The sequence below is a fragment of the Bos mutus genome, chromosome 22 (genome assembly GCF_027580195.1).
Source record: "Bos mutus isolate GX-2022 chromosome 22, NWIPB_WYAK_1.1, whole genome shotgun sequence".
In the NCBI taxonomy this organism is placed as follows: domain Eukaryota; kingdom Metazoa; phylum Chordata; class Mammalia; order Artiodactyla; family Bovidae; genus Bos; species Bos mutus.
The window spans coordinates 59,286,492-59,308,029 of NC_091638.1; the positions used below are offsets into that span (position 1 = coordinate 59,286,492).

At 54.3% G+C, this 21,538-nt stretch overlaps 1 protein-coding gene across 1 annotated transcript; it reads left to right on the forward strand.

The window, feature by feature from the left end:
• Window positions 1-813: 813 nt before the first annotated feature.
• On the forward strand, window positions 814-21,262 carry HMCES (5-hydroxymethylcytosine binding, ES cell specific). The gene is made up of 9 exons (XM_070358969.1): window positions 814-836; window positions 1,107-1,312; window positions 6,599-6,742; window positions 7,403-7,528; window positions 9,208-9,389; window positions 13,290-13,482; window positions 14,645-14,889; window positions 15,830-16,230; window positions 21,174-21,262. Exons 2-9 carry the CDS (start codon window positions 1,130-1,132, stop codon window positions 21,260-21,262), a joined length of 1,563 nt encoding a protein of 520 aa, XP_070215070.1. The 5' UTR covers window positions 814-836; window positions 1,107-1,129.
• Window positions 21,263-21,538: the final 276 nt, after the last annotated feature.

Sequence of the window (21,538 nt, forward strand, 5' to 3'; positions counted from 1 at the left end):
CCCACACCCAGGAGCGGGAGCAGCACGGATTTACTGAGGGGATGACGGCAGTGGTGGGCAGAACCACCCTCCTTCAGTAGGGATCAGTGGGGTCTGGGGGTGGGGGTGGGCCTAGTACAAGGTCTGAGGGGGGGTGCGCTCCTGCTGCTGGGGGAACAGCCCCACAGAGCGCAAGGCCCTGGTTTCTGCAGCTGGGCTTTTAAACCCAGGCGTGGTGGTTTTGCCAATACATCTGTTTTGCCTATTTTTAACAACATTGGTGTCAACCGTTAGAGATTCGTATTTGGGGTGGGGGTAAAGGTGGAGGCCTTGCAAAGTGTTCTGGTGCCCACTGAAGTTTGAGTGACCTGTGATTCGTGGTATTTTACTGATGGTTTTTCAAGTTTTGCCCCAAACCATGGGCAGTTGGTATGACTGTCAGGTATAGACAATGTTTTCTGATTTCACCCCCACAACGACCTGGAGCCCTGGTTCCCTGGTTCCCGCTGCGGGGAGCAGGGCCCGCAGGCCGCGGGGTCGCATCGCGGGTCTCTCAGGGCAGCCTGGACCTTCGGGCCCTTCCCGGACCCTGCCCGAGGTTAGCCATGGGGGCAGTTCACCACGCAGGTGCACGGCCAACACGGAGGACGTGGACCCCGAGACTATCCGTCTCCTCGTCGGGCGCTTTCAGGAGAGCCACGTTCCAGGGTAGTCCCTGGGCACAGTGCGGGAGTGGGTGCAGCGCGGGGCCGGAAGGAACCGCCGGCGCGCGCGGGGCGGAGCCTGTCGCGGGGCGGGGCCAGGCGGCAGCTGGGGGCGGGGCCCGCGGGCGCGCCAGAGCGGCGGGTGAGCGGCGGGTGAGACGCGGCGGACGCGGGCGCGGGCGGCGGCGGGCTCGTCCCTCAGGGTCAGCGGTCCTGGAGCGGGCGGAGCGGGGCTGCGGGCGGCGGCGCGGCTGGGCGGGAGGCGGCCCAGGCGGGGGGGCTCCCTTCTGGCGCCGGGCCGCGCCGGGCCGCGAGGCGGGCGGCGTTCCCGGGAGCCGGGCGCTCGGGCGGGGGTTGGGGCTGGGGAGAGGCGGGCCGCGTGAGGCGAGGCCCGAGTCCGACTCCCCCGGTCTCCGCGCGCAGGACCCGCGGTGTGGGCGCCGAGGATGTGCGGCCGGACGTCCTGCCACCTGCCCAGGGAGGTCCTGGCCCGAGCTTGCGCCTACCGGGACCGACAGGGCCACCAGCGGCTCCCGGAGTGGAGGGACCCAGATCGGTACTGCCCCTCGTACAACAAGAGCCCGCGCTCCAGCAACCCGGTGCTCCTGTCCCGGCTGCACCTGGAGAAGGTGAGCGCCGACCTGATCTGGGTCATTTAGATATCTTAAAGAAAAGAGCGGGGGGATCGCTATGCTCCTTAGGAGTCCAGCTTATCAGACTCTCTAGGCTTAGGGCAGCGTTAAAACTAGTCTACAACACCTCTGATGTTTCTTGAACGCTGAAGCTTCTACCCTTTCTGCTCGTTTTATCTTTAACTGAAGCTAGGAACAGAGGTGTTTGGTCTGGTATTCCAAAGTTTAATTGCTTTCTTTGTGTTTATAAAATCTATCTCTGTAGTGTTGGAGTGGTCAATAATTTATAATGTTTTGCTTCCTTGCTTTATCTCCTGAAAGAGAGAGAGGGGGAATGTATGTATACATGCAGTGTAGTAAAAGTGCTTCATTCTGGAGAGTGATAGTTTCTCCATGTCTTAGATATTTTGAATATCTTTGATGTGTTTTAAATTCTGATGGTTTCCATCTTGGACTTTTCTTCGATTTGGTCCGTAATGCAGGAGTCGCTTCATGAAGTTGCTTGAAGCCCTCTTGCATACTTTTCTCTTTTTCAAGTTTTAGGCCCCACCAGGCAGCATGCAGGGATCGTGTTTGGTTACCAGGGACTGAATCTGCGCCCCGGGTAGTGGACGCAGTCTTACCCACTGGACCCCCAGGGAAGTCCCTGTTGCGTGCTCTTCAGAAGTGTCGTGTTTATATGGTAGTCAGAAGATTCATCTTTACGTTAGGAAGACCGTATTTTGAAATCAACACACGAGATAACTGATTTTTTTGGTTGAGTGAAGCCATTTACATGAAATAGTGTACTCGAGCCGTTTTTAGTCGGTGCATACTTCCCCACTGAAACTAAAAAAACCTTTTTAATTAGCAGAAAATCAAAATAAAATAAATACTATGGGAAACCTTGACTGGGAAAGGAAAAAAATTAAACATTTCAGAAGAAAGCATAATCTGGAGACAAGGATTGGCTGTATGCGGTTTCTTAGTGTTAGCCATGGTTCTCTTTGTACCACCTCATTATAGAATGAATGTTAGCTGGAAGAAAACTTAACAGGTGTGAAGACAGAAGTGCAGAAAGACTGTGAGTGATCCCAGGTTACCCAGTCGGTGAGGGGCAGCTGGTACGAAGGTCCCATCCACCCTTCCGCTCCGGTGATGCTTCCTGGAACTAGGAATGGGATGGTGGGCTCCTGAACACACAGCCCCCCTCTCCTGGCAGTGCTGAGCATTTACTGATGTAATGTTTTGACTCCACATCTCTCATAAATTTTATAAAGATCGCTAGGATTTCCTGGTTTTGATAAATAGTTGAGTTTTCGTTTATCTGAAAATGAAAAACTGTGGAATCGTAAAGCCAAAGTAGAACCATGTCGGCTGGTTAATCCACGTCATCAAAGACCACGCCCGAGTGTGGATTGGAATGTTTGCATCTGAAACCGCCAATTTGCACCCTGCTTCCCCTTCTGCTTACCCAACCCCAGTGCTACCAGCTGTTCTGCTCACAAGCCCAAGGGGGCAGAGGAGGAGATGAGTAATACTGAGCGGTACTCGCAGTATTCTGGCTTAGAAGAACTTTCTATTCACCATGTCCCCTGTGGGGCAGCCCCTACCTGGGTTGGGTTTCCAGTTGTTGAGTGAATGCAGTCAAGTTAAAAGGCGACGCGTGGAACTTGGAAGAGGAGGATTTCCCAGCCTCGGCACTGCTGACACTTTGACTGAGATGTTTGTTGTGGGAAGCTGACCTGTCTGCATTGTAGAATGTTTAGCAGCATCACTGGCCTACTTTGGAACCCCCCAAAATAATACTCATGTTGCTTTCGAGTCCCTTATGGACATAGAGTGGTGAAATATGAGTCCCAAATACGCATTCCCAGCTGAGATCAAAGCTCCACCTTCTTGTTTCGGCTTTTATACTATAAACAAGTGTCTTTCTTGAGGTCTGTTTATTGATGTTTTTTTTTTTTGCATTTCTGTGCTTTTTGCCGGCAATCTCACTGTTTAAAATTGTCTCCAGGCATAGTGGTAAAGCGCAGGCTAGGATTCCTGAAAGCAGGAAGGAGGTAACATGCCTTACAGAGAACATGCGTGTGTCAGAGACGCTTCACTCAGGCATGAGTTACTGTGGCTGTTGGTCATGAATTCAAAAGTAATGAACCAACAATATATGTTACATAAAGTCTAACATATAATAGTAAACGTGCTGCACAGAAATACAGAGAAGGCACGGTTGTATACAGACCAGTTAATGAAACATCACTACAGGCTCCTGGCCACCTAACTGTGTTTCCCCCAGAGCAGCTCTCGGGTTTCCCTGACTCGCTGTTTGCGGTGACTTTGCAAAACCTGACTGCGCGTGGGACAAGCATGGGCTCTGTGGTGTGTGGGGGAGGGGTTGGCTCATTAACAGGCAAGGTTTTGAAAGAAATGAGACAGGATCTTGTGAAGAGCGCGGCTGGGGCATCAGTTCAGTTCAATCGCTCAGTCGTGTCCGACTCTTGGCCACCCCATGGACCGCAGCACGCCAGGCCTCCCTGTCCATCACCAACTCCTGGAGTCTGCTCAAACTCATGTCCATGGAGTCGGTGATGCATTAGCCTGGAACAAAAAGGGAAAGCCTCCTAGGGGCCTATTAGACGGTGTCCCGTGCTCTCGGAGCCCCTTGCTCTCCCCTCTTTCCGTCCTGCCATGCTCTCTAGATACTCCCTCTTGGACTGCACTCTCCCCTCAGTTCTCCGTTTTCCTTTTTTCTCCACCCCCTCCTACTTCCCGCAGGTTTCATCCTGTGGTTGATTTACTCTCTAAGAAATTTTATTCTCATGGCTTCCCCAGTTACCTTTATGTAGGTTTTGCGGCTTCGTTTTAGTCACAACCTCGAAAAATATTAAACTAACACTTGTGTGCCTGCTCCATGCCACACATCTAACCAGGGCCTTCTTACGAACACCTTATTCTTGCCTTTATTCCAGAGATTGGCAAACCATGGGATCAAATCCTGTGCACTGTGTTTATGAAACAGTTTTATTAGAATACAGCCATGCCCGCTCTTTGGCTGCCCTGACATGCCAAGGATGCCAGAGTTGAGTTGAGTGGCAGCAGAGACTGTATGGGCTCAGAAAGCCACAAATACCCGCTGTCTGGTCCATTGCAGGAAAAGTCTGCTTCTCCCTCCTCTGCCAGGCCGCCTGTCTCCTCAGTTTTAACTCCACATGCTTGTTGGACATAGGAAGCATCTCTGTGGATTTCATTCTGGTGACTCAGAAAACCTTTTTGTCTTGTTCACCAGTGAGGAATTAGGGCAAGGCCTTGCAGGTACAGTTTGTCTCTTCCCTGGAGTCTGGGGTCTCAGGAGGCAGAAAGCAGGGTCCTCTGGTCATTCCCTACATGCGATTTTCTGGGACAGAGCAGCATCATGCGCCTGCTGCCTTTGGCTGCTCTGCCCCTGCAATAGTTTTATTAACATACCAGAGGCTGCAGGGGCTGCAAAGTCTGCAATACTTAGTATTTAGCCTTCCAGAGAAAAGTCTGTGTGCATCTGGTGTGGAGGCCTCTTCTCTCTCTCAGCAGACCCACCGTGCCACCGCAGCGGAACCCAGCATGCACTCTCCGCTCAGTCTGTGCCAGCCCAGTGTCTGTACCGATAGAACAGTGTGTGCATTTCAATCTGTCGGTCTCATCAAATTCTCAGGGGGCCAGGTACCCCAAAAAAGTTTAGCAACCGTACGTTCAGGGCGGGGGCCCCAAGACTACTCTCGCATTTGGAGGTTGCTTAAAAGGCAGCATGTGACGCGGCTACTGTTTATTGCGGTGAAGGGATACATAGCAGAATCAGGGGAACAGAAGCAAGTAGAGATCTGGAGAAATTCGTGCTCAGCTTCCTTACAACCTTTCCTCCCTCCCAGGGAGGGGACAGCGTGTGCAGCGTTTCTGCCCAGAGAGACCCATTAGACACAGGCCCAGGGTTTGCTGGGGGCTGGTCTCGTGGGCGCTCTCCCTAGCAAGCAGCAGACGCCCATAAGGAAAGCCGGTGCTCAGCAAGAACCTCGTTTCCTGCCTGAAGCGGGCATAGGACACCATCCCAATCAGTTAGGAAAAGGGGGGCGCTCTCAAAAGCCAAGTTCTCACATGCTGCTTGAGGGCCAGCCCTGTGAACGGGCCTCCTAAAAATAGCACCCTAGGCTTGCTGTACGCTTGCTGCACAAAACCACTTCCTGCCCAGTCTTGGCTCGGCCTCTGATTTCCCCTCTGGTCCCTCCTCCCATCTCTTCTCTGTCCCAGTCCTGTTCCTCTTGTGGGGTCCAGTCCGAGAACCCCCTCACCTTATCCCCCCTTCTGCACCTCCCAAGGAGCTGATCGCTTGGCGCCCTCTCACAGATCACTGTCCGCTGAACTTTTCCAGCACGCCTGTGCGCACCACTTAACAGGGCCGTAGACCGTAGCATCGTATCATGTCGCTCAGCGTCTGTGTGGCCTCACAAGGCATGGCGCACGTCCTTCCGTGTGTCCCTGTCTTAGCACGGACCTTCCGTGGGATGACTGTCGTGTGTGCCTTATCAGAGCTGGGCCACGTGCGGTGTAGGGCCTCAGAGCCTGCCTCTCCTGTGGCCGGCACTGATTCACAGCTTACAGGAACTGAACCTCTTAGTACCCCCCAACCCCCAGGCAGAACGTCACCATCCTGATAAGCACGGTTGCCTGAGAACGCCGGAGAAGGCAATGGCACCCCACTCCAGTACTCTTGTCTGGAAAATCCCATGGACAGAGGAGCCTGGTAGGCTGCAGTCCATGGGGTCGCAGAGAGTCAGACACAACTGCGTGACTTCACTTTCACTTTTCACTTTCATGCACTGGAGAAGGAAATGGCAACCCACTCCAGTGTTCTTGCGTGGAGAATCCCAGGGACGGGGGAGCCTGGTGGGCTGCCATCTATGGGGTTGCACAGAGTCGGACACGACTGAAGCGACCTAGCAGCAGCAGCAGCAGCAGCAGCAGCAGCAGCCTGAGAACGCCAGCCACGCATATCATGAGAACTCATTAGAACTGCTGGCAGGAGCTCTCCCTGTCCACAGTCATCTACTCTCTGCGTTTCATCACTGGCGGTGGTGGTGGTTTAGCTGCTCAGGCATGTCCGACTCTTGAGACCCCTGGGACTGTGGCCTGCCCGGCCCTTCGCTGGGATTCTCCAGGCGAGAACACTGGAGGGCCTTGCCATCCCCTCCTCCAAGTGCTGTGCTTCGTGCCCTCCAGGAGGTTTTGCAGGGTCCTCCCCGTCTCCTCACTGCACCGCACCCTGTCTCGTGGCAGGACGCAGACTCGTCCGAGCGGATCATCGCACCCATGCGGTGGGGCCTGGTCCCCTACTGGTTCAGAGAAGCGGATCTTTCCAAGCTGCAGATCAACACCAGCAACTGCCGCAGTGACACCATCATGGAGAAGCGGTCCTTCAAGGTAGGAGAGGCACGCATGCCGGCGGTTCTCGGTCAGAACTGCCGGCACCTGGACGCCTGCGAAACAGCTCCAGACTGTCCCGCTTGTCGCTGTAGAGTGCTGTTCTCTGTACCCCGGTGAGACAGCGGGGCTTTTTCTCCCACTCAGTCGTGGGCTGCTGGGCCCAGCTGGACACGTGGTACCCACCCAGAGGTTCTCATGTAGCGCTCGCGTCGCAGGACAGCTGGACGTCCAGGTGGCTTCTCACCCACGTGTCCTGTCCTCGGCCGGGATGCGGGGACAGTGGGAGGCCCGCCCACATGTCTCGTGAGGGTAGGCAGTCAGGCATCTCACGCGGCACCCTGCTTACCCTCCAGGGAGCGGGCAGAGCCGCGGGGCTGTATGGCCCTGCCTCAGAAGTCCCAAGCATCGCTTCTGCTGTGTTCCTTGGTTTATACCGAGCCGCCCGAGGTCACCGAGGGAGGGGACCTCATCGCTGTGAATCCTGCTGGGTGGGGCTCGCTTCCGGGGCGGCCAGCTTTGGAGAGCATCTCCACAGCGCCTGTTTCCTCTTAGGCACGTTATTTAAGCTTTCTGACACCCATTACGTGCGACTTCATACCTATGAAACGTGACACGCAGAGGAGTTCCCGCTCTGAGGTCGCCCGTGCTTTCCCCCAGGTGCCTCTGGTTAAGGGGAGACGCTGTGTCGTCTTGGCGGACGGCTTCTACGAATGGCAGCGACGTCAGGCCACGAACCACCGGCAGCCCTACTTCATCTACTTCCCCCAGGTCAAGCCCGAGAAGGTGCAGCAGCATGTCCTCTCTGGCTCTCGGGCTTCTTGGATATTCGGTTGGGTGTCTTTCCTATTTTTTTTTTTTTAATTCTCAGCCATAAATTATCTATTCAGATTTTCCTTCTGTCCCATTATTTCTTCTTTCTGGGATTCTCATCATGCATGTGTTAGACAGTGTGATGTTGTCCCGTAGCTTCCAGACATTTTATATACTCCATTCTTTTTCTCTGTGTTTCAGGCTGGGCCGTTTTTACTCATCTGTTTTTAAGTTCACTCTTCTTTCTTATTTACTCTTGAGTCCGGCCCTGTTGATTTCTATGTATCTTAGCAGTTCCTTGGTTATCTGGCTGTTTTGTGTATCTTAGATTTTTTTTTTTACTGGTTGCCAGACATAGGAGGTAGGAGAGAGACTGAGACCAGTCATATTTGTCTCTGGACGTGCACATGTGTGTCCGCCCTTAGGCTGAGTTGGTCTTGTCAGGAGCTGGGCTGGACTTGGGTTTTGTCGTGCACCAGACCCTTCGACTATTTGTCTGGTGTCGCCCCGTGTTCAGGGTGAGGGTTGGTTTTCCGGAGGGTTTTCCTCAAGACCCCTGCTCCCCGCGCTTTGAAGCCCTCAGGACGCTCTCCCCAGGCACGCCCTGCTGCCCATCACCTGGGGCCTGCTCATCCGCAGAGGCTGCAGCACACTCTCTGCTGTCCTGGTTCAGCCTCGTCTTAAGCGGAACTGTGGCCCCAGTTCTCGGGCTTTCTCGGTGAGCCTGCTCCTCCCCAGGGAAGCAGAGAGCTGTTCCTGTCGCCCTTTTGCAGCCTCAGCGGGGCTTCCGTTGACTCTTAGGAGTGACAGGCTTTATCCCTTCTCCCCTGGCTCCTTAAGCTTCGTGCTCCTTGGAGGAGAAGGGCGTGGTGAGGCTTCTTGCCGTCCCTCAGCACCTGGACACGCCGGGCAGGGAGTCTTCCTCCATCCCCGGCCCTGTCTGTCTCATGAGCACCCTCGGAGGCTGGTCCGGACACCTGCAGCCCTCTTGGGCGAGCCTGCGCTCTGCAGAGAGCAGTTGGACGGTCATTTTATCTGAATGCTTAGCTGCTGTATAAAGGAGGCCTTGTTTGCCTCCTGTCACCACTGGGAAGCCTGTAGTCGGGTCTCCTCTCCCTTTGGATGACCCTGTCTTTGCTTTACAGTTCAGGCTAAGTGGCTGCCCTATGACCTGAGTTCTCTGATGAGTTTAGGGAAAGTTACGCTTATGGAGAGTCTCTATCTGTTCTTGTAGAGAGGGAAGGTGGAGGCAACTCCCCAGCCTTTGGAAGCTGGGAGCTGAATCTTGAAGGCAAGTGGGAGTTGGCATGTTGAGCTCGGGCAGAAAAGACCTTTCGGGTAGGAAGAGGAAAGTGACTTCCTCGAGACCCGTGGGCTGTTTACCGACAGCTGGGCGGGACGCAAGTTCCCCTTGTGTGTGAAAGCTGGAATGAGGCTCCAGATCGAGGAAGGCCTGAATGCCACGGGAGGTGTTAGACTGTATCGTGAAAGCGTTCCAGGGCCATAAATCTACTGCCTCAGGGAGGGTCTGCCACCAAGCCTCTGTCCTCTGACAATGGGTCCAGGGCCTCCGTGCTGAGATGATGGCCGTGCTGTTGCCTGCAGGGGAGGGTGGCCGCGGAGTGCCTGATCTGCTGTGGCTTTGCTTCCAGTCCGAGCAGGTGGGTGCTGTGGCCAGCCCCGAGGACTGGGAGAAGGTCTGGGACAACTGGAGGCCGCTGACGATGGCCGGGATCTTCGACTGCTGGGAGCCCCCGGCGGGAGGAGACTGCCTCTATTCCTACAGCATCATCACAGTGGACTCCTGCAAAGTCTTGAACGACATCCACAACAGGCAAGCACGCCCCCCGCGCCTGCGTTCAGAGGATTCAGGGCAGGGCTTGTCGTCTTTGGGTTTAAACAAGCAGCTTCCGGAATTCAGAGTTTCTGCATGCACAGATTTAGAGAGTCAGAAACAAAGCCTGATTCACAAGATCCAGGTACAGTCTGCGTGGCTGTGATATGACACACGTTCCTGGAAGTTCCCACGCTATGCAAAACTGCACAGTGAAATCCAGAGAACTTACAAAAAAGTGGGAGTAAGGGGACAACACTTAAACATTTTGTCAGTGACCCAGTTAAAAAATAATAGGAATCTAATAAAACCCATACTACAGTAGCATGCATTCCGTGGTTAAGAAGTACAAAGAAGTTATAGTAAATACAGCACCATACCTTAAAAAGGCCTGAAGTCAGCTTGTGCTGGAGGAGTCGCAGCTTGTGACTTACTGTCACCTGGTGGGAGGAAGGTGATGCGAAATGATTGTCTTTTCCGGTCTTAAATCCTGGGATGTGTTCTTCTGCCTTTGAAATGTTGTTCCTCCGAGGCTGGCCTTCATCAGATCAGATCAGTCGCTCAGTCGTGTCCGACTCTTTGTGACCCCATGAATCACAGCATGCCAGGCCTCCCTGTCCATCACCAACTCCCAGAGTTCACTGAGACTCACGTCCATTGAGTCAGTGATGCCATCCAGCCATCTCATCCTCTGTCGTCCCCTTCTCCTCTTGCCCCCAATCTCTCCCAGCATCAGAGTCTTTTCCAATGAGTCAACTCTTCGCATGAGGTGGCCAAAGGACTGGAGTTTCAGCTTCAGCATCATTCCCTCCAAAGAAATCCCAGGGCTGATCTCCTTCAGAATGGACTGGTTGGATCTCCTTGCAGTCCAAGGGACTCTCAAGAGTCTTCTCCAACACCACAGTTCAAAAGCATCAATTCTTTGGCGCTCAGCCTTCTTCACAGTCCAACTCTCACATCCATACATGACCACTGGAAAAACCATAGCCTTGACTAGACGAACCTTTGTTGGCAAAGTAATGTCTCTGCTATTGAATATGCTATCTAGGTTGGTCATAACTTTCCTTCCAAGGAGTAAGCGTCTTTTAATGTCATGGCTGCAGTCACCATCTGCAATGATTTTGGAGCCCAGAAAAATAAACTCTGACACTGTTTCCACTGTTTCCCCATCTATTTGCCATGAAGTGGTGGGACCGGATGGCATGATCTTCATTTTCTGAATGTTGAGCTTTAAGCCAACTTTTTCACTGTCCTCTTTCACTTTTATCAAGAAGCTTTTGAGTTCCCCTTCACTTTCTGCCGTAAGGGCGGTGTCATCTGCATATCTGAGGTTATTGATATTTCTCCCGGCAATCTTGATTCCAGCTTGTGCTTCCTCCAGTCCAGTGTTTCTCATGATGTACTCTGCATATAAGTTAAATAAACAGGGTGACAATATACAGCCTTGACGAACTCCTTTTCCTATTTGGAACCAGTCTGTTGTTCATGTCCAGTTCTAACTGTTGCTTCCTGACCTGCATACAAATTTCTCAAGAGGCAGGTCAGGTGGTCTGGTATTCCCATCTCTTTCAGAATTTTCCACAGTTTATTGTGATCCACACAGTCAAAGGCTTTGGCATAGTCAATAAAGCAGAAATAGATGTTTTTCTGGAACTCTCTTGCTTTTTCTATGATCCAGCAGATGTTGGCAATTTGATCTCTGGTTCCTCTGCCTTTTCTAAAACCAGCTTGAACATCAGGAAGTTCACGGTTCACATATTGCTGAAGCCTGGCTTGGAGAATTTTGAGCGTGACTTTACTAGCGTGTGAGATGAGTGCAATTGTGCGGTAGTTGGAGCATTCTTTCGCCTTCACAGTAGATACATATTTAATCAGAACTGAACGTTCTGATGCGATGGGCCGCCTCCCCTAGTTAACTCCAGCATCGTGCCTGGAGCTGCGCAGACCGCCATCAGAGCCCTGTGAGGAGCCCCCGTGCTCTCCTGTGGTCTTTGTGTACAGACAGTGCGTTCTCTTTGTGAGAAAGCCCCCCCTTTTATTCACTGCTTGGCTTTCTCGGCATGCTGAGCGATCTTCCCACTGCGTCTGCTCCTTCAAGCCTGGTTGCTGCACCTCTTGGGCTGCTTGTGCCCGTCTGGCCGTGGATGTCCCTTTTCCAGCCCCTCACTGTTGTGGATCCTTTGTGTTGTTGCCCAGGAGACACCACGTGTTCTGTTCCTGCTTTCAAGGCTGTCATTCAGTCGCTCAGTCGTGTCTGGCTCTTTGCAACTCCATGGACTGTAACCCGCCAGGCTCTTCTGTCCATGGGATTTCCTAGGCAAGAATACCAGAGTGGGCTGCCATTTCCCTCCCCAGGGGATTCTCCCACCCCAGGGATCGAACCTGCGTTTCCTGCATTGGCAGGTGGACTTTTTACGACTGAGCCACCCGGGGAGCCTGGCTTTCGAGATGGTTTATTCTCCCTTCTCCCCAAGCCTTAAAAGTTCTCCGTTTTCGTGCACCGGTTAGAATGTCTGAGCCCAGAAGCTTAGACATGTTTGAGGTGTTGAATGAGCAGTTTTTTAACAGAAGCGTTTACAAGCGCACAGTAAGAGCAGGCCGCCACTTTGGAGAGTATGCGCTGGGCCGAGGCCGCCGGCGTCTGAGGCGCGTCTCACAAGATGCAGCCCGGCGGGGTGACATTTTCTGTGTTCACGGTGGGTTTCCTCACAGGTAAAACTGTGTATAAGCAAATGCAAAGTGTGCATTATGCTTAAATTGCTGTCTAATAGTCAATCACACTGGAATAAATTTTCATTTTAAAAACAAGCATTGGCAGAACCGACATACTTGTGTAATGCTTTCACAACTTTTCCCAGGTCTCAGTGCCCTCAGGGATCATTTTATGATGTTTTGCTGAAAAAAATTCAGTATGGCACATATTGGATTATCTATTTTAACCCCTTTGCCCTAAGCATTCTGTCTGAAATGATGCTTTCCTGGGATATGATAGTTCTAGTTTTGCTAATTCACCATAAAGTCCTATTTCATCGAATCTAAGATTTTGTTCCACTATTTTATACAGTTCAGTAAACTGCTGCCAATTACTGCCAATGAAGTTGTGATACAATGCAAAGATGCCATTCATTGTAAATCTAGATGTCAGACATTTTAAAATACTGTTTAAAAGTATATCTTGGGAGATTCCCTGGCAGTCCAGTGGTCAGGCCTCCGCCCTCCCTGCTGGGGCCTAAATGTGATCCCTGCGAAACTAAGGTCCTACAGACTGTGCGCTGCAGCCAGAAAATAAAACAGTAAAGCAAATAAGTGTTTGATTTGTTGAAGTAACAATAATTATTAAAAGTAACGTTCATACATCTCTCTCCTAAATTCAACCGTGCCATCCCCCAATGAAGTGTGTGCATGCTTTGCACTGGCCCAGAACATAAAATTGGAAGCTCAACAAGCGTTCTTTTCCTAACGTCTCCTGGGTACCAGGAGTCATCTGGGGCGGCCTCTTCGCTTTTCTGAGCCATTTCGGCCACAGTTGCCTTTGGGTTGCCTTTCGGTCACAGTTTTAGAGATAGCTCTTCCTTACATAAACCTGTGTGGGTGGGAAGGCTGGGGTCTTAATGACAGACAGGTTTCCCAGGCTTTGTTTTCCCTTGAAGTCTAGGCCAGGGTGCCATAAAGGTCACCAGTCTGCTAGCGTTTGCGCGGGAGGGCACCCACTTGCAGCACCGGGCACGGTCTTCACCACCACACTCTGAGCTGGCTCTCCTGTGCTGAGCTCTGTGCCCTGTTGTTCCCGGGGGCACGGGACAGCGTGCAGGTGTAGACGGGGAGGGGGCAGCCTGTGCATCAGCTGACTAGACCCCCCCGCCCGGTGCCCCCAACCCCTGTCTTGCGCTTACCCCCCAGGATGCCTGCCATACTGGATGGCGAAGAGGCGGTCTCCAAGTGGCTGGACTTCGGTGAGGTCCCAGCTCAGGAAGCTCTGAAGTTGATCCGCCCCACGGAGAACATCGCCTTCCACCGGGTGTCGTCCGTGGTGAACAGCTCCTGGAACAATGCTCCCGAGTGTGTGTTCCCGCTCCACCTGCTGGCCGGAAAGGTAGGGCCCGGACACCCGCCCGTCCCTGCTGAGCTCCACCTGCTCCGAGGGGCCTCTCAGCGCACGCTGGGACCGTTACCGCCAGAGGCTGAATCCAAAGCACCCACAGTTCGTCCTCCTTGTGCAGCAAGGCAGCCCCGGGCCGTGACTCTCAGAGGGGCTGTGGGCGGGCCTGGCGCGTGCCGGTCAGTGTTCAGGCTGGGCCGGGCCTTCTGTGACTGTACGAAGCTGCTCGGGTGGGTCTGATAAGAAGCCAGCTTTGAGCACTCCTCGTCTGGAGGGCGCCTGAAAAGGACAGAGGGGCCCTGACCTGGACCGTCTATCTTGCCAACCGAGTGGGAGACGTGTTTCCATCTGTTTTCTCTGCTTTCCCAGCTACCAGATGGGGGTATTTCAATCCTCATTCTCCTTCAGGAGACTGGAAAATGTTCCTGCAAGGCGCACAAGCTTTAGAGTTGGCGGGGATCACGGGGCTGTATTTTGAAAGGAAGGTGGACAGACGAGGCCTGTGTGATAAGAAGCCCCAGAGCAGAAGTTGGCCCGCTGATACCCAGGGATGAGGCAGGGGGCAGCAGCTGCTCCTCGGTGGCCGGAGGATGGAGACAGAACCATGGCCCCCGCCCTGTCTCTCTCAAAGCCTCTTATGTTTTCACACTCACAGTCAGCGTCAGCCTCTTTCTCTTGGTTCTCTCAAAGCCTTGTATCCCTGGTAGCGCTTTTCATTACCTGTCTCTCACAAAATGCAACTGTAGATATTCATTTTGCACCAGACATGGCCCCATGTCTGCCACGGTCTTCTCTGCAGAATAATTCACGCTCTGGAGAGCTGGCATCCTGTGCTGGGCTCGGGCGCAGGGAGCAGCAGGCCCCTCTCACCCAGCCTCTGTCTGAGGGCTGCGTCTCCAGCTGGCTCCCTGCATGGTCTGCTCAGGCTAAGCTCTTTCTCCTGAGCTTGCTTCATTCTCTGCCCGCTGTCTTCTGTGGCCGGTCTCGCCCACCATGAGCTGCCCCCTCTCCCTTCCGGCCCTGGGAACCCGCCCTGCTCCCCTCCTCGTGCCCCTGGCCACATCTCCGTGCCCAGGCCAGTGCCTCACGCAGCGCCTCTTCCCCAGTTTCCCAGGAGCTCGAGCTGGGGGTCTGAGCTGCCGCTGCTTTCTCCTAGGAGCTCACGGTGAGCGCCAGCAGCCAGAAGATGCTGCAGTGGCTGGCCACGAAGTCACCCAAAAAGGAAGAGCCCAGAACACCCCAAAAGGCAGAGCCAGATGTGCCCCAGTGGTCCAGCCAGTTCCTGCAGAAGAGCCCAGGAACCCCCAAGAGAGGCAGCGCCGGCCTCCTGGAGCGATGGCTGAAGCAGGGGCAGGAGGTCTTCCAGAGAGCCCGAGGGGGCACAGCGCTGCGGCCTCACACGTGTGTGTGTGTGTGTGTGTGGTCTTCCAGAGACCGTAGCCGAGGGGCACAGCGCTGAATACCACGCAATCACAGGTCGTGTGTGTGTGTGTGTGTGTGTGTGTGTGTGTGTGTGTGTGTGTGTGTGTGTGTGTGTGTGTGTGTGTGTGTGTGTGTGTCTTGGGGGAGTTCCAAGCCGAGAGGTGCTGAATCCTACCGTTGATCACAGGTTGCACTTGCAGGGGCTGGGGAGTGGTGGAGTGGCTCCCATCATAGCTCATAGCTCAGTGTTCAGGGTTTCGGCCTCCCCGGGCAGTGCGTGCTGGCTGTGACCAGGACTGCCCGGCGGGGTGGGCGGGCAACCTGGGAAGAGGCGCGGGCCACCCAATCAGCTCCGAGGGAAGGGAGGGAGCGCGAGCCCACAGCCCTCTCCGGGTGGCCGGGTGGCCGGGTGGGCCCGCCCTCAGAGCCCGTCCCTACTGGCGGATCTCAGCAGAGGCTGTATTCTGCTCAGCCTATGGGCTCTTTCAGTGTTTGGGAGTTAGGTTCTTAAAACATTGTCTTTTTTCTGAATAAACTGTATTTGATAACCTGTCTAGAAAATGCTGCCGGTGGGAGGAACTGTTTTCTCCTGGCCACGGTCCAAAGGAATGATTTTGTCACAAGCAGGGGGGCAACTGGGGTTTTTGCTGTCAAAACTGCTTTTTTGTAAACAATAAAAACATTTGGTAGGGGGCTCTTTCTTGAGTCTTTTTTAACTCAATACCTGGAAGTTGTCTGAATCCACTGGCTTAAAGCAACCAGACAGAGCGCCTGCTGGGCAGGAGGGGCGCGGGGGCGGGCGCGCAGGCCGGACGCGAGCCCTGCCCCGGCTCAGGTGCGCAGCGCCCGAGGGCAGGAGCGCACGGACGGGGACACGCGTCGGAGGCGGCCACCCGCCCAGCCCGCGTTTGCTCTGCAGGCAGATGTCCGTCTGTGGCTGTGGCCGTCCGCCCCCCGCCCAGATGCCTGAGTCCGGGAAGGCAGGATGCGCGCAGCTCTGCAGGCTCACCCGGGCGCCGCGTCTGGATGCGGGGGCGCCGAGGCGGAGGGACCAGTCGGCTCCAGGGCGAGCCTCCAGGACCTCCGCCCCGCGGGCGTCCCGGCAGCTGCTGCAGACCCGCGCCTCCGCGTCCGAAGTTGGGCCCGCCAGCCCGACCGGGGTCTATGCAAATCAGGGATCGCAGCGCCGCCAATCAGAGTGGGGCCCGGCGCCATTCCTGCCAATGGCGGGGCCGGGGGGCGGGGCTCGCGCGGCCCGGGCTCCCCAGTTCCTCTTCCGGGGCCGCGGAGCCTGGGCTGGAGCCGGCCCCGCGGAGGGGCGTGCGCTTTCCTCCAGTTTCCGTCTCCTCTGGGCTCTTCTGCTTGGAGTAAGAGATTTTACAAATACACTGAACATACAGGAATGTCGACTGTTAAGACTTTTTTTGTCATGTCTAAGTCGTTTAGTAGAGCAGCAAAAGGGAAATTTCCTTGGTTTTCCGCACTCTTTTTTCCCAGAGTTGTCAGTTTGATGGGTGCTTTTACTAGAGAGCATGTAACGTTTCCAGAGTGTGTGTGCTTTTCATTCCGGTTCTTATAACCTCGACATAAATGTGATGTTTAAAGGCGCATTCTCATATCAAAACATGGTTTTGTGATTTTCAGGTCTACGTAAACGGCGTCATGGGCATTTTCTTCTGCAGTTTTCCCCTTGTCTGAATCCTCAGCGTTTCTAGGCATTGCCAGGTCGCTCTCAGATTTTCACTGGATTGCCATTTTCTCCCCTCTGCCAATAAGTCTCCGGAGAAGGGCAGCCAGCTCCTGCCTGTCTCCAGTGGCCACGAAGACCAGGCCCCAGCCATTCTCCCGGCAGGAGGGACAGTCCCTGCGTGAGGCTCTCTGACCCCTCCGTGGGCTCCCAGCTGGCAGGCTTCCTCAGCCCACCCTCCCTGCGGGCACAAGGCTTGGCTCCAGGCCTCAGAGGAAGCAGAGGGTCCCCTAGACTCCAGATTCTGTTGCAGTGGACAGATGTCTCCCCGATTCCTGTCTGCAGTCCACCTGGCTTTATCTCTTCCTGTAAAGCTGTGTACCTGAAAAGCTCTGTGCACCCAAGGGGAACAGACCAAGGCAGGGGAGAGACTCAGCCCACAGGGGCAGATCGGAGAGGCTCTTGGCCTGGGTTTCAGCTTGCAGGGTGAGGACAGGACCCTGCTTTCCACAGGGAAAGCCCAGCGAGTAGGTTAGTGATGGGAACCAGAGAGGGCGATGGCTGACCTCAGCCAGAAGGAGAGTAGAGCCTCAGTCCTTGGGGAAGGAGCTCTGGCTTGGGTTGCATGGGAGGTCCCCGGTACATACAAAGCTGCCCTGAGATGTGGTTTGTCCATCTCTGAATCAGGACAGTGGGTGCTCATGGTTGAACTCCCAGGAGCCCACAGCAACAGGTGCTGGTTATTGGAGAGCCAACACCTGCCACTGTCACGGTGCTGTTCACGTGGAGAAGGGTCCTGGGCTCCAGGGAAGATGTGCTGCAGACTCCGTGGGCAACACTCCCAGTGGAGGTGCGGGAGCGGGGGCTCGGACAGGGCCTCACTGCCCCGCTTTTAGCCCCGATGGAGGTGGCCAGGAGAAAGAGAACACTTGGGAGAGGCAAGAGAAGTTGGGCGAAGACAGGGAAGCACATACCCGGAGGCGCACAGTGCAGGGCTCGGGGGGAGGTGGTCACCCAGGGTCAGGCCCTCAGCAGCGGCAGGCTGAGCGCATCACCACCACGGGGCTTTCCTCTGTCTCCTGCTCCATCAGGAGACCACCATCCAAAACAGTTTGTTTCATGAAACAGCCAAAACAACCCACAAAGAAGATTAAACTGAGTGATCACACAGGTGGGGACCACAGGCCACACCACGTTACATGTGCTTTTGTTTGGCTTAGGAATTTATTTTGCTATGGATTTTGTTACGGAATTTATTTTGTTTTGGTAAAACCCACACGCTCTAAGGGTGCCATCGCCCCCGTTTTCCAGTGCACAGTCCAGTGGTAGGAAACAGGCTCACACTGCTGTGCGGCCATCACCAGCAGCCATTCCCAGAAGACTTTCCAGCTTGCAAGCCTGAGATTCTGACCCCGTCCCTGTCCCAGCCTCTGACACCCACCATCCTACTTCCTGTCTTTGTGAACTTGACTCCTGTAGGCCCTCACATAAGTGGGATCATGCAATACTTGTCTCTGTGACTGACTTGTTTCACTGAGCACAGTGTTTTTCAGTTAATCCATGTTGTTGCAAGTGTCAGGACTTCCTTTTAAGACTGAATAATACTGCATGGTGTGTCGAGACCACACTGTTCATCCATCAGCCACGGATGGACCCCTGGGTTGCTTCCACCGGTTGGCTTTTGTGGTTAGTGCTGCTCTGAGCACAGCTTCGCGGATCTCTGAGTCACTATTTTCAGTTCTTTTGGGTGTGTCCCCAGAAGTAAAATTGATGGCTCAACTCTATGTTTGAATATTTGAGGAACCTCCATACTGTTTTCCAATAGCTGCATCACTTTACATTCCTGCCATCAATGCATAAAAGTTCCAGTTTCAAGTCTGCATTTTAAAAGTGAGAGGTTTCACACGCACACACACAAAATGTGTAATCTCCACATAAAAACTTCTCAGGAGGTGCCTCTGATGACCGAGTGCCTTGTGGGACTACAGGCCGCTGGGGGACCCTCCTGCCAGGCTCCCTGGATAACCCACTCCCCTCCCTGCTTCTAGAGGGCAGCTCAGAAACATGCAGGTGCTTCTGCCGTGTCTAAGAAAGCTCTGGCTACATTCTGCCCCTCTGTTGCCTGGAGACCATCAGAAGGGCTCTGGGGTCTGTGCACCTCTGTTGAGACTCTGGTCCCGGCTGGCATGCACCCACCTGATGATGGGGAATCTCGATCTCTTTGCACGGCTGTGGCCGGGCTGCACGGGGCCGCCCTCACTTGTATATTTCCGTGCGGGGCAGCCATGGGCAGATTCTTGCCGAATTCAGGTGGAAGCCGCCACTGTGGTTGCCGGGCTGCCCACTTACCTCCTCGGTGGGAAGTGGCACCAGAGCTGGCAGTCTACTTTCCCTGGATTCTCAGGGTTCCTGATTCCCGGGCCACATGTGGACATGTTCACCTCTGGACAAAGAGTCTCAGCTTCTGCAGGACGAGGATACCCCCATCGGCAAGGTCAGATGCAACATGGACTTGGGTTTTAGTCCTGTGCTCAGCACCAGGCCCTGTCCTGGTGGAGAACAGCTTGAGCCGGAGTTGACTGGGTCAAGACCCCATTCTACGGGTTGCTCGGGCAGTTTGGCCTTGAAAGGGGCCTTTGCAGCGTCTGTGGAGCCATCTGGGGCCCAGGGAGAAGCAGGATCCAGAACACAGAGGCAGACCTGAGATCTGAGGAGGTTCCCAGAGAGGCAGGTCGCAGCCCAGGGAGAGGAAGGAGGCAGCCTCGCAGGAGAGAGGGCTGTACACCCAGAGGTGGTGGAAAACCTGAGACCCTGGCCAGAGGGTCAGATATCCCTGCTCAGCAGATGAGTGAGCAAAACAAATCTCTTTCGGCTCTGTTTATAGATGAGGACACTGAGGCTTGAGAGAGCAGTCTTGCCCCAGACATCAGACCATGGTGGAGCCAGGTCCAGAGCCCTGCCCTGCCACTGTGGGCCCCCACCCCCACCCAGCCCCTCCTGTCCAGCGGATGCAGGCCTGGACTGTGGCTGTGCCCATGGTTGCTTGCCTCCTTGCTGTAGTACGGTCACCTCATCCAGGAAGCCCTCCTCCAGAGCCCTGCGGCGTTACGTGCCTTCAATGTTTACCTGGAATTCAGTTCAGTTCAGTTCAGTTCAGTCGCTCAGTCGTGTCTGACTCTTTGCGACCCCATGAATCGCAGCATGCCAGGCCTCCCTGTCCATCACCAACTCCCAGAGTTCACTCAGACTCACGTCCCTCGAGTCAGTGATGCCATCCAGCCATCTCATCCTCTGTCGTCCCCTTCTCCTCCTGCCCCCAATCCCTCCCAGCATCAGGGTCTTTTCCAATGAGTCAACTCTTCACATGAGGTGGCCAAAGTACTGGAGTTTCAGCTTTAGCATCAGTCCTTCCAAAGAAATCCCAGGACCGATCTTTAGGATGGACTGGTTGGATCTCCTTGCAGTCCAAGGGACTCTCAAGAGTCTACTCCAACACCACAGTTCAAAGGCATCAATTCTTCAGCGCTCAACCTTCTTCACAGTCCAACTCTCACATCTATACATGACCACTGGAAAAACCATTGCATTGACTAGACGAACCTTTGTTGGCAAAGTAGGGTCTCTGCTTTTGAATATGCTATCTGCTGCTAAGTCACTTCAGTCGTGTCCGACTCTGTGCGACCCCAGAGACGGCAGCCCACCAAGCTCCCCCGTCCCTGGGATTCTCCAGGCAAGAACACTGGAGTGGGTTGCCATTTCCTTCTCCAGTGCATGAAAGTGAAAAGTGAAAGTCAAGTCGCTCAGTCGTGTCCGACCCTCATCGACCCCATGGACTGCAGTCTTCCAGGCTCCTCTGTCCATGGGATTTTCCAGGCAAGAGTACTCAAGTCAGGTGCCATTGCCTTCTCCATATGCTATCTAGGTTGGTCATAACTTTCCTTCCAAGGAGTAAGCGTCTTTTAATTTCGTGGCTGCAGTCACCATCTGCAGTGATTTGGGAGCCCAAAAAAATAAAGTCTGACACGGTTCCCCCATCTATTTCCCATGAAGTGAAGGGACCAGATGCCATGATCGTCAAACTTTTTCACTCTCCACTTTCACTTTCATCAAGAGGCTTTTTAGTTCCTCTTCACTACCTGGAATTGAGGCCCCTTGAAGCCAAGTCCAAGACACACAGTAAGTCGATCCCCCCGCCCTGCGCCCCACCCCTGGCCCCTGCTCTGTGCAGGGGCTGAGTGTGGTGAGGGAGCAGAAAACAGACCTCCCACACCACTAAGGTGGGTGTTGAACACCTCCCTCTGGGGCTACCTTGAGGCCAAGGTCTCTGCAGCCTTCCTCGGGGTGCCAGGCACACAAAGGGTGTTTCTTCACCTGCAGGGCGTGGGACCCACCCACGCTCGGCTGAATGCAACTTGGGCAGAGTTGAGGAGGGGCCTGTGGGTAGAGTGAAGGCCCCTGGGAGAGCACGGGTCCGATCTTCACGGGTTTACCGTAGGCCGCAAAGGCTTCCTCCAATCGCAGGAGCCGCTCTGCAGTGCGCAGCACAGGTTCACTGCAGTGGCTTCTCCCGTTGCAGAGCACGGGCTACACAACACAGGCTCAGCAGCTGTGGCCCACGAGCTTACTTCCTCCACGGCACACAGCATCTTCCTGGACCAGCGGTAGAACCTGCGTCTCCTGCATTGGCGGGTGGATTTTTAACCACTGGACAACCAGGGAAATCCTGGGTGGGTGGTTTTAAGGAAGAGCAGTTTGGATGACAAGGTCCCATGTGGGCATGGGAGGATAAAATGAGTTGAAGAAGTGAGACCGGATTGCAGGTAACAGAAACACAAGGCAAACTAGCTTATGTAAAAAGCAGGCGTCGGCTCCTGAAACAGCCGGGTCTAAGTAGCTTCAGGCACAACTGGCTCTGGACCTTGCATTAATATCCTTAGGTAT